This window comes from Zootoca vivipara, chromosome 3 (assembly GCF_965207765.1).
Source record: "Zootoca vivipara chromosome 3, rZooViv2.hap1.1, whole genome shotgun sequence".
NCBI lineage: Eukaryota > Metazoa > Chordata > Lepidosauria > Squamata > Lacertidae > Zootoca > Zootoca vivipara.
Window position 1 is genome coordinate 92,966,604 of NC_142586.1, and position 13,168 is coordinate 92,979,771.

A 13,168-nucleotide genomic window follows, 5' to 3' on the forward strand; every position below is an offset into this window, starting at 1 on the left:
AAGAATGAAGTCAATTTTTGCTGATTCTTTCCACTACTATTCCATACACCATCTCTTATGCTGCTGCTAAGTGTCCCCCAATCCTCCTGATCAGATTTTCAGAAGGGACAGGAGCTGCAGTGCGACAACAACACGTGGGCATTGGGCAACTCCCCATTAGTGTTTTAATATTGTAAACTGCCCTGTGATCCTTGGATGAAGGGCAGTATAGAAATGGAATACAGTAAATAATAATAATATAATTATGCACTTCTTTCAGTAGGAGCAGAGCTCTGCTGAGTATATGTCTGGATAACATACAATGCTTTTAGCTATTTTCAGACATTTATTGGTGTCACTGAGTACTATGGCATAATTAGTCAAACATGAGAGATGTAAAATTTCCTGGAATCCAGGGTTGGGTAGAGTTTGAGAATTTTTTTGGGGGGGGGATGTGAAATATATGCAATACTTTCTTGTAGACTCTAATCTTCCTTTATCATTTTAAGAACAGGTACATCATCTACAACTTTGTTAGCACAAGACAAAAGACACCCACAGTGATAGGGGAAAGATTCAGAAAACTAAGCATCTCTGTCATGTAATTAGGGAGTAGTGATATAGTTGGATGTTCAGTCACACTTCATAATACCATTGAGCAGTTCAAACTTATTTTGTTATTCACATGGTGATCTCATATTAGGTAAAATTATTTTAAAATTATATCCTGTTTCTCAGGAAATAATATATCACTGAAAATGATGGGAGACGTTAAGTTTGTCTACTCACTGCTACTGATTTGATATGCGCACTTTGAGCACCATACACTTTGTGTGCTAATTTATTCCTTAATCTGTATGTCTCTGACTGAATATTTTCAAATATTCATTGGTTACTTTTGCTTGATGCAGAAGATGGAGGAATCTAGTAGTGATGGCAAGGTGAGCCGGCAGCAGTTACCTGACCTCCTGGCAGCAGGAGCACTGTTTCTTACTGGGAAGGAGAGAGTAGAGAGTAAAGTGGCAGGGGTTTTAGTGCTGCATAGATAGAGCCATTATGGTGCTCCTGCCAGTGTGTTTGCACCAAACCTCACCACCACCTTGGTCCTCCCACTCGTACTCTTGGTAAGCAGCAGCTGCTCCCTTGCCAAGAGGTCAGATAAGCACCGTCACTACTATCTAATCCTGGAGGAATTTGAAATAACAGGAATTAGAGGCTATACTGGACCTTGCCACCATGTTGCAAGATCTGTACTCAGGCAGACTCCCAGATTACGCTCTTGTTTCAGGAACACATGAAAGTGTTTGGCAATCTGAAACATTTGAAACTTTTTGGTCATAGTCAGCTGGTCAGGGAAACCAGTGCTAAACCTCATGATTTGCATGTAGAAAGTCTTAGATTAAAATAAACATTGGCATCTCCAGGTAGGGCTGAGGAAAGCGCCTTTCTGAATCGTTGGAGAGCTGTTGTCAGTTTGCTACTGTGTAGATGGACCTGTGGTCTGATTTGGTATAATGTTGCTTCCTAGATGTCTTAAAGTGTAGTATTGAATAGCCCAACCAAAAGCCACAGAAAAGTTATTGTTAGTACTACTTGTGAGCTGAGTATTTGATTGCAGCAGCATGAGTCAGCTACAGAGCAATACTACTTGAAAATGTTGGAAGTGTTTAACTCATTCTGGAAGAAAAGCTCTGGAAAATAGTTTTTATTTTCTTTCCATTTCCATCCACTTCAGACTGTAGACATGCACACATTATTAACAGGAGTGAAGATGGGTTCTAGCAGAGGCATTTTCGTTGTATTCTGATTTAGCTATGTACATTTTATTCCTTCATCAGGGAAGACTGATCCAAAGCTCTTGGACAAGTGGGGATTTCTTATTTACTTACTAGAAGGTGAAACCTCATACTTGCACCATCTGTATATACTATATAATAGCGCCTCCCAACTACCCATATAATGAGAACTGGGGTGCCATTTTACTACTGAACAAAATAGCGATACTGAAATACTATGTATTCAGCATGTGCAGTTATTTAAATATATGTGCTGACTTTCAAAAACAACAACAATTGGATATACTAGTAACCTTAGAGTCCATTGTCATTGTGCCTGTTTAAACAAGCTTGATAACAGAAAATGTAAGTAAGTGCTGCAATGTTATGGAGCATGAGCTGTTAGAGTTAGCACAACTGTTAAATCTTACTAATGATCCTATCACTGGTAAAATACATTAGCACCAATAATTTTATTAAAGTAGGTCATTCATCTAGAATAAAAAAGGGAGAAGAATGTGAATTAAATGCCAAGCGTGCTAACTCCCCTGTACTTGTTAACATTGAATGTGATGCCCTGTAGGCCTTTCTCAGTATCGTTAGGAATAGATTACCTGTCAGGAATATGTATGGCATATTCAAATAAGCACGGTGCATATTTTTAAAACTGATATGATATGAATCCATGTAGACCAATTTTAATAGTTCAAAATGAGTCATAATTCTTGTTAACAATACAGTTATTTTTAAAATTTGCGGCAATAGTGGTCCTTTTTTATTTTCCTTATTGAAATTAAATGATATGCCTTAGGTGAGCCATTCATCACTGCTAAAGGAACTTGCCGTCTGTTGGAGTTCTCCAGTTTTTATCCATATATAATGTATTTCCCACAGTTTGGGGAGATGCTTTTTCTACATAGGAGATTCTAAATATATATATGTGTGTATTTTTATGTAACTTTTTTTTTAAAAAAAGAATGAACTTGTTAAAACATGGGACTTCCATTTTATTTTATTTTACTGTATGGTGCAGTTAAACAATGGCAGGGTGGTGATCATTTTATTTTCATTACATAAAAAGGTGAGAGATGCATAAACGTGGGTTGGCATTTCTCAAATTATATTCTGGATTTAATTTTTTTTGGTAGTGCAGTTTATACATTAGGAACAATGCAATTCCTGAATGAAAAATAGAAGTTTAAGAAACCCCTCATAATCCATGCCTGAGGCAGTCATGGCTTTGGAAGGAGAAAACTTGTGGACTTGATATACTGGTTTTGGTTATACATGTATGTATGTATGTATGTATGTATGTATGTATGTATGTATGTAAAAACAACCCAGCATTATTATGATTTCAGTCTACTTTCTGAGACCTCCAGCCTGCACAGAGCATATGCTCGGTCTTTGAGCCTAGCATTCGCAGCTGAATTGGTTTCTAATATGAAAGTTGATTCATCATTGATTGCAGGTGTACTTGCTGGAGACGGGACATTGTTCATGTGTAAGTTGTGCCTATCCTTTGGGTTTTGTTTTTTTTAAATCATTTTTATTAAATTTTCCACTTTAACAATCCAATCAAATCATATTACATATTCCAAATTATACATATCAAATAATTCATATATTCTGCCAAATTATTTTTTAAAAAATTGGGACTTCCCATGCTTCAAATTTGGAGGGCTCTGATGATCATCATAGTTCTACCACATTTCATAATCATTCCAATGGTTCCTCTATTTCTTTCTGTTGTTATCCTTCATTCTTTTGCAGCCCCTGAGTTGTTCTCACAAGCGAATTAAAACAAACAATGATGTGTTTCTGTGTGGATTTTATGTCTATGATTCCCTTCCATAAGTTCGCAATGTCTCCTCACATGCTGGTGTTTCTGCTGAATCAATCCAAAGGTCTTTTCACTGCTGGCAGCCGCCATCTTCAAATAGTTCTGATAAAATCAAGTCTAAGCATTTGCTCAGTAATTTTCCCAAACTGGTTGCATCAAACATCAAACATTAGCCTTTCCAGGGGAGATTTACCAAATCCAACTGGAACTACAAATGTAATGACACATTAAAGGCTCACCTTCCCCTATGACTATTTATAATTCTGCAGCCCGGTCTTGACTTCCAATATGGCGGATTTCCAAATTAAAACTGCGACACCACTCCCACAAAAGATTCCAGGAAACTGTCCAAGGTTTTTTTAACAAGACTCCAGCGGCTAATGAGATTCTGCTTCTGTCTGGAGAATCTTTTATCCTCTTTCAAGCAAATCAAAGATCAAAAGCCTTAATTATAGAATATTTTCATTTCCACACAGTTTTTAATTTTAAAGCCACATTATGTCAACGAATACCAAACTTTCCAGTCTCGCTTGTTATAGATATTGTAAACGGTTCTTCTGTTGTTTTTTTTGCCAAGTAATATAATGAAGCAAAATACAATAATAAGTGAGGCTTGTCCCCCCTTTCCGTTCCATTCCAACATACCAACTTAGATGTTAAACCTTCTTCCACTTTTTTGGCACCTCAGTGGCTGGGTTGCTTAGCAGAGTAATTCCTCCCTCCTCGCTCGAAGCATGTCCAAAACTTAAATCCAAATTTTCATCTTAAGAAATGGAATTTCATTCGCTCGCAGAGACAGTGTCCAGAAGAGCCAGACTCTCTCGGGGGTTTTCCATCCAGTGCCCCCCAGCTCCTCCTTCCTTCCAAATTTGGGGCTGGGTTGTTGGGCATCAGCAGATGAGACTGCGTCTTCCTGGATCCCCAGGAAGATTTTGGGAGGCTGATTACTCCCATCTCAGCCTCTAATTACCCCGTGAGAGTCGGAGCGATGGGATTTTCAGCCATCTTCCGTGGCGCCTCAAGCGGAAGTCCCGTTGTGCCTATCCTTTGAACTGTATTTGGTTCTTGTCCAAGCTATATTCTGGGTCAGGAAGGAATTTCCCCCAGATCCTGTTGGCTGTTGACTCTCTGTTCGAGACTTTTAAAGGTTTTGAGATGGGTTGCTTTCCTGAATTGGCTAGAATTTGTTCTTCAGGCAACTTTCTGTGATTCTTCTATTTGTGGTGTGTTGCTGTTTGAGACCCATAGCTGGTCAGAGTTGTAAGATAGTGCTGGTTTGGAATTGGAATTGGCCTAGATGTCCTATTAGTGTCTTCCATTTCAAGGATTCCTAAAGTGGAACTTCAGCAATGCAAAGTTTATATCCCTCCCACCCCCCGCTCAATTTCCTTATTTGATTTATAATGATGATCTTTCTTTCTTTAGGTTTAAGATGTGATCACTGCAACTTTGGATATAAACTTCTTCATACTTTAAAGAACGATGGTTGTGAACCTTGCCAGTGTAATATCCATGGGTCTGTGAACAATTTCTGCAATCCTTCTACTGGTCAATGCAATTGTAAAGAAAATATCAAAGGACTTCATTGTGATGCTTGCATTGATGGTTTTTACGGGCTGGGTGCTTTTGGATGTAAGCCTTGTGACTGTCAAATGGCAGGATCTGTTTTTGGTACAGTGTGTGATCATAACACAGGGCAGTGTATCTGCAAGCCTAACTTTGGGGAAAGGCGATGTAGTGACTGCTTAGATGGGTACTACAAAGTGCAGCAAAATGATTCCTTAGCCTGTCTACCCTGTAACTGTGATAAGGCTGGTACAGTAAATGGCTCTTCGCTGTGTGACAAATCAACAGGACAATGTCCTTGCAAAGCTAGTGTCACAGGCCTTCGGTGCAGTCAGTGCATGCCTCAAATGTACAATCTCACTACTCAGAACCTTTTTGGCTGTGAGATTTGTGACTGTGATCCTCTGGGAACAGGACCAGGAACAGTTTGTGACCAGCTCAATGGACAATGTGTTTGTCTGCCTCATCACCATGGAAGAAGGTGCAATGTGTGTAAACCAGGTAAGGAAATAAAAAAATCCAGTGCTCATAATGCTGTTTTACATCATTTTTCCTTCTCATATGACAATGGTCTTATTTTCACACCATTGTTTCCTCTTTATCAGGATTTTATGCTTCTCTGTATGGTATTAATGGTTGCATTCCCTGTTTATGCCACCCAACTGGTTCAGTAGAAGAGGTTTGCAACAGTCTCACTGGCCAGTGCATTTGCCAGGATTCTTCTGTAGCTGGGAAGAGATGTGACCACTGCAGGGACTACTATTATGGATTTGACTCTGAAGCTGGGAGGTGAGTGTTCATTGCAGAGTAGAGTTGACTTCTTAAAGCTGTCTTTTCAAAATTATAGATTCAGGTAGGTAGCCGTGTTGGTCTGACGCAGTTGAAATAAATTTAAAAATTGTTCAGCAGCACCTTAGAGACCAACTAAGTTTGTTCTGGGTATAAGCTTCTGTGTGCATGCACGAAAGCTTATAACCCACGTGGGTGGTGCTGTGGGTTAAATCACAGAGCCTAGGGCTTGCTGATCAGAAAGTTGGTGGTTCGAATCCCCGCGATGGGGTGAGCTCCTGTTGCTCGGTCCCTGCTCCTGCCAACCTAGCAGTTCGAAAGCATGTCAAAGTGCTAGTAGATAAATTGGTACCACTCCGGTGGGAAGGTAAATGGTGTTTCCATGCGCTGCTCCGGTTCGTCAGAAGCGGCTTGGGCATGCTGGCCACATGACCTGGAAGCTGTATGCCGGCTCCCTCGGCCAATAAAGTGAGATGAGCGCCACAACCCCAGAGTCATCTGCGACTGGACCTAATGGTCAGGGGTCCCTTCACCTTTACCTTTAAGGTGCTACTGGACATTTTTAAAAAAGAAATTTCAAAATTATGTGTGTTTGGTGAGGACATATGCTCGTCAAACGGTAAAGCAAGTCACATGGGAAAATTCTCCATGCTTTTTGTCCATGTCCTGGACAAAAACCCCACACAACTGAGAAGTGTGAAAAATCATCCCAAGTCTAATGTCTAAGCCTATAGTAAGATGTGCAATCCCTGTGTACAGAATCCCCTGTGTACAGAATCCCCAGGGCACAGATCAGAGCAGCTCCCAAGCTTGAGAGCAAGAGGACCGCCAAACAAGTCTATCAGCTTGTTAAATGAAGTTCAGAGAAGCTCTCTATTCTGATTAGCCCCTACTGTAGTCTTGTCTTTACCCAGCATTGAAAACAGTCATGTGGTGGTGGTGAGAGCCATTGCCCAGCCAAGGATAGGGGTCCAGTTTAACTTGGGGAGAAGATATTGGCCCTCTAAGTAATTCTGGCCCTTGATACTATGTGTTGACCCACCATATTCTGATTGTGAATTGTTTTAACTGATTTGCCTTCTATGTTTTAATCTTGGGGCAACTTTCCCTGGGACTTTATGTTGAAGGGTGGGTAAGAATTTCAATATTGTCATCATCATCAATAAATATGTGAACAGACCTACTAGCAGTTGTGGGATGTAAAACTGCAGTCAAGTACAACCATAGCTGCCAAGTACCCCATTTTGCCCGGGAGACCCCCGTATTTTCTTACCATTTCCCACTGGTCTCCCGAATGGATTTATCTCCCATAAATCCCCCGGAAAGCAACTCCTGCTGGCGGCCATGTTTCTGGTGCTGCTCTGCCCATTTCCAAAATGGCCGCGGTGCCAGAAGTCACTTCTACGTGTGTCCGGAAGTGCGTAGAAGCGACTTCTGGCGCCGCTCTGCCCATTTCGAAAATGTCTGCAGCGCCAGAAGTCACTTCTACACATGTCCGGAAGTAGCGTAGAAGCGACTTCCGGTGCCACGCCACTGCTGGTCCCGGATTTTTCAATCCGGAACTTGACAGCTATGAATACAACATTCCTACAGTGGACATGTTAGGGGATGCTTTGTACTACTCAGGAGAAGACTTCCTGTTTCTTCCTGAGCTGGGACAGACTTCCACTACATGTGACTTGAAGAGGGTGTGTTCTGTTGTACTAGCATGGAGGAGCACATGGCTTCCATGTTCTGATCAGTGTGTGTTCTCCATTTTCTATGTTGCTGTGTGTTTGGAGAAGTGACTGCTTAGTCGCGGTCACTTGGGACTAACTTCTTTATGGAGTAGTTCTAGTTACAGTATGTAACCTAAGCCTGCCTTCAGGGATAGGTCTGTGAACCTGAATGAATCTGTGAGTAAACTACTTTTATATTAACGTTAATCAGATTCTCGTGTTTCTTTTTAAGAGGGATTAGAAGGGATTTTACCAGGAAGGAATCTTTAATAGAAAGACTCAGATGAGTTAGCAACAAGCTGATTGCTGCGTAATTTAAAAAGGGGGATGTTTGGAACGCTGCTAGAATATGGAACTTCTTAGCACAAGTTGGGAAGGATATGATTAATGACCACTCCCCACATCAAATGGGGGGGGTGCCTTTTGTGTGGTCACGTGTCCTCTCCTCCCTCCCTAATCATCCCCACAGCACTGGGCTGGTATTTCCAGCCTTTTTTCCTCCCAGTCATTCAAATACAGGAGTGAAAAGAAACAGCCTGCTAAGGAGGTTTGGTGTTAAGAGAAGCATTTTTTACAGCATTATTGCATCAGTCCCCACACTTCCTGAAATGCTTGGGGCATAACACATTGACACCCACCAATGGGCTTTTCAAGAAGTGTACCTGGCCATGAGACTGATTGTGGAGTGCTAGATAGCTCCAGAGGGTTTTTGTTTTTGTTTTAAGAAGGATCAGAGATTGGCGGGAACTATATCACAGATTTGGGGGCCCATTAAAGAAATGGAAGTCCTTGCATGAATTAGAAGACTTCATTGGATACAGGTAGGTAGCCGTGTTGGTCTGGATCGAAGTAAAATAAAAAAATTCCTTCAGTAGCACCTTAAAGACCAACTAAGTTTTTATTTTGGTATGAGCTTTCGTGTGCATCTGAAGAAGTGTGCATGCACACGAAAGCTCATACCAAAATAAAAACTTAGTTGGTCTTTAAGGTGCTACTGAAGGAATTTTTTTATTTTTCATTGGATACAACCCTTAAAATTCGATCCTCAGAAGTGGCCATAAGTAGTCGGCAGTGGTGGTGGGGAGCGAGTGGCAATCGGGAGTGGAACTGTAGTCTAGGTAGGAGTGTTTAACTCACTGAAAATCACCATTGCACCATTTTAAGCGTGTTACTTAAGAACAATTAACTGTAGCATGTAAGCAAACTGTAATCTCACTCTTGGCTCCTAGCTGTAATAGAAGGGTGATTATCTACTTTACAGGACTGTTAAAAGAATTTAAGTAGAAATAAAGAAAAATAATGTTTGCATAGCATGTTACATAGGTCATATATTTATTACTCTGGTGTAAAATGAGTCATGAGTGAATCACAGCAACTGAAATTCTCGGGGGGGAGGGCTGATATTAAGGACCTCCAGAAGATAAAATATTCGGGATATTTTGGGATATCTCTATGTATATGTATATGCATATGTATATGTATACTTTTGGAGACACCTTAAATTCTTCCAAAAAGTGTAGAATCAATACAAAATTTTAAAGTATGAAATACTGAACTGCTGAGCATATAGCAGCTCTCTCAGTTTCTATATACTTGTCTACACTTATGATGACATTTAATAGTCTAAACAGAAACTCTGTCTGACGGGGGAATTGTATGCAATCTGTGGTTGAAAACACTTAATGCAGTTTGGTGGGAAATACCCTTTGCTCTTGATTATAAAAAGGGGAAAAATGCAGTATTATAGTTTCTAAGGGAATTTTTTTATTTATTCCCAAAGGAATATTATTCCACAACACAAATTTGCAGCTTATTTTGCAGCCTTAGCTTTTATCAGTCTTTTAAAGGGTGTTGAACTCAGGAGATCACACTGCAAGAGTTACTGAAGAAATTCTTTTGCTAAAAGGAGAGAGATGCAATTATCAAATGCATGTGAACTGTTTGCAAATTCATTTTAAGCAACCTTACATATTTTATTTCAAACAAGAGTTGCTTGATTAAAAAAAATAGCAGAAACTGTAGTCTCTAAAATTTCATTTGAACTGTTAGCATGAGGGTAGATATATTTTAAGAAGGCTGGATCATGATTCATAATGTACACTACATTTAAAAATCTCAGTATCTTCTCTGGTAACACAGGTTTTGAAGCTTCCTCAAAACCTGCACAACCTGTTTGAACAGAACACAGGTGACAGTTTGCTATTGAACCTACTCTGCAGCAGTGATGAGGGTGTCTTTTCCTCCTGCACCATTGAATCCTCTCAGTGTCGCCTAACACAGATTTTCCAAGTGGTCTTCTGCATTCTGACCTGGGGGATATATGGTGGAATTCCCAGTAGCACTCTGTGGCATATTTGCAAGATGCTTTGATCATAATTTTATTTGCATCTGCTAGTTAATGCATTGTGAAGGTGTCCACTGTCCAGAGCACAGTCTTATCCAGCTTTATTATTATTATTTATTAAATTTGTATGCCACCCTACTGTATACCTGTAGATCTTTCAGTTGATGAAGCTTGAGGATTTGGACGTGGTTGGAGGTAGTTAGTGTCTACTTGAGAGAGGGCTTCGCTCTAGGCAGTAATCAGCTATGCTGTACATGGGATTGGCTTTTTTATTTTTCCATATGCATTTTTTAAAAATAATTAAAGGTTAAAAAATACAACATCAGACGCCAGATAAAATAAAAGTAAAAAGGGTTATCTAGAACTTAATCAAGGTATTGCCAACCCTGCCTGTGTCTGTTAGTCAAGAAAGTTGTGGCTAATTTTCACTTATGCATGTCTCAGTTATTTGTTCGCACTCTCACCTAGGCCATGATACGGGCCATCAGGGCGACTGCGCCACAGTTTCCTTTTAACATACAAATTAAAAACAAAACCAAGCTGACCACTCGGAAGAAGCCAGCTTCCACAAGGTACAGAGGCTCTACTGCCATCCAATTTGAAAATGTGTCCTCAATACACCTGGGAATGACTGTCTTAGACAGTCAGAGGCTTCCTTAGGCTTCTCATAAGAGCAGACCTTTCTTTTTTACTAATGGAACTTAACTGAGCCTCTTTTTTTGGAAGTTAAGAAAACACTTCTTGCATAAATAAATAAATAAGGTTTCCTCCTCCAAATGCGGGTGGCGCTGTGGGTTAAACCACAGAGCCTAGGGCTTGCCGATCAGGTCAGTGGTTCGAATCCCTGCGACGGGGTGAGCTCCCGTTGCTCAGTCCCTGTTCCTGCCAACCTAGCAGTTCGAAAGCACGAAGTGCAAGTAGGTAGTACAAGTAGATGCAGCAGCTAAAAAAGCCAATGCAATTCTGGGCTGCATCAATAGGAGTATAGCATCTAGATCAAGGGAAGTAATAGTGCCACTGTATTCTGCTCTGCTCAGACCTCACTTGGAGTACTGTGTCCAGTTCTGGGCACCACAGTTCAAGAAGGATACAGACAAGCTGGAACGTGTCCAGAGGAGGGCATCCAAAATGGCCAAAGGCCTGGAAACAATGCCTTATGAGGAACGGCTTAGGGAGCTGGGTATGTTTAGCCTGGAGAAGAGAAGGTTAAGGGGTGATATGATAGCCATGTTCAAATATATGAAAGGTTGTTTTCTGCTGCCCCAGAGAAGCGGACATAGAGCAATGGATTCAAACTACAAGAAAGAAGATTCCACCTAAACATTAGGAAGAACTTCCTGACAGTAAGAGCTGTTCGGCAGTGGAATTTGCTACCAAGGAGTGTGGTGGAGTCTCCTTCTTTGGAGGTCTTTAAGCAGAGGGTTGACAGGCATATGTCAAGAATGCTTTGATGGTGTTTCCTGCTCGGCAGGGGGTTGGACTGGATGGCCCTTGTGGTCTCTTCCAACTCTATGATTCTATGAAATAGGTACCGCGCCGGCAGGAAGGTAAACGGCGTTTCCATGTACTGCTCTGGTTCACCAGAAGCGGCTTAGTCATGCTGGCCACATGACCCAGAAGCTGTCCGCCAGCTCCCTCGGCCAGTAAAGCGAGATGAGCGCCACAACCCCAGAGTCGGTCACGACTGGACCTAACGGTCACTGGTCCCTTTACCTTTACCTCCCCTCCTCCAAAATGTTCAGCACAATTCAACTCTCCCCTCCCTAAAGGAACAGATATTCCCGTGTCACTTTAGCAAGGAATGAATTGTCCCCCGACAATTGGAAGGCATTACTGTTTAAGTAAAAGAAACACCATACTTGATTGTGAATGGAAGCTTTTTATATAAATGGATTGCAGTTTTTACTTTTTCTACTACAGACCAGTTTCTAAGGTTCTTCATCTGCAATGCTTAATTATGTGTCTGAAAAAAGCCACGGAATTAAGCCCTGCTATGTCTAACTGAAGTGTTAATGTGTAATTACTTTCTTGATTTGTTTTTGTTTATAGATGTCAGCGTTGTAATTGTCATCCTGCAGGAGCCATTAATGGAACTTGTCATCCTATTACCGGACAATGTGTGTGCAAACCATTTGTAACTGGCTCAAAATGTGACAACTGTGTTCCCAGTGCTAGTAATTTGGACATCCACAACCTATTTGGCTGCAGTAAAAGTAAGTGGTTGTTGGTCGTAAGAGCGAATCTTTCAAATTAACTGGTTTGCTGATTGTCGGTATTAGTTTAACACTCAAAATAGCTGCTATTCACAACCTGAACTCCCTCCCCATTAATATATTTGGGGAAATAGTATGTTTTGGCAGTTAAGAGGCATCATATGATACTTTGTATCAAAGGCAGCATGGATTTTTGTATCAATGAAAGGAAGGAAATTATATTGATGCTCCAGTTTTCTAGACACACTGTAACTTGTGGTGTTGGAAAATGACTTACTCTGAGAACCTCCCCTTCTTGAGCTTTATTGGGATCCCTAGATTTAACAGAAGTCCTCTTCAGGCATTGTATGTCCCAGATTTCTCTATGGGAGAAAGGATGCATTAAGAAGCCACATCCCCTGGTGCCTGCACAAAGGGCACAAACATTTATCGTGGTGAAACATGTTGTCTCGTGAACATTGTCTCTTGAATCCCAATTGGCCTCAGAGTGCCCATTTCCAGCTATGGCAAGGTCTACTCCCTTCCCTACAGACCCTCTGGGGTTTTAAGTTCCACCTCTCCATGTTGTGGCGGCCTGGGAGAGGGCATTTTTTGTGGCAATCCCTAAGTTGTGGAATTCCCTCTTGAAAGAAGTGCATCTGGCTTCTTCACTATGCACCTTTCAGTGAATTCTGAAGATGCACCTCTTTGCCCTGGGCTTTGACACCTGAGATGTGTGTTATTGCAATCTGCTTTAGCTGTTTTTAATATTGAATTTTAAATTGTTATAACCTGCCCTGGGACTTGTTGGTGAAGGGCAGGTAATAAATCAAATGTTGATGATGTCACATGTACAGCTTGTATGTTTGTAGGCCATAGCTGTCAACTTTTGGATTTGAAAATAAGGGATCAGCACAGGGGCGTAGGAAGATAGGGGTGGTGGGGACGGGCCACCCCGAGTG

General features: G+C 41.1%; 1 protein-coding gene across 1 annotated transcript in view; it reads left to right on the plus strand.

Annotated features, from left to right (window-relative positions):
* The window catches only part of USH2A (usherin), a 455,954-nt gene that overhangs the window by 72,567 nt on the left and 370,219 nt on the right, over positions 1-13,168 (plus strand). The window contains exons 13-15 of the mRNA XM_088666687.1: positions 5,023-5,664; positions 5,769-5,952; positions 12,064-12,227. Of these exons, the coding sequence (XP_088522813.1) occupies positions 5,023-5,664; positions 5,769-5,952; positions 12,064-12,227 (990 nt within the window). The remainder of the gene's footprint in view (positions 1-5,022; positions 5,665-5,768; positions 5,953-12,063; positions 12,228-13,168) is intronic.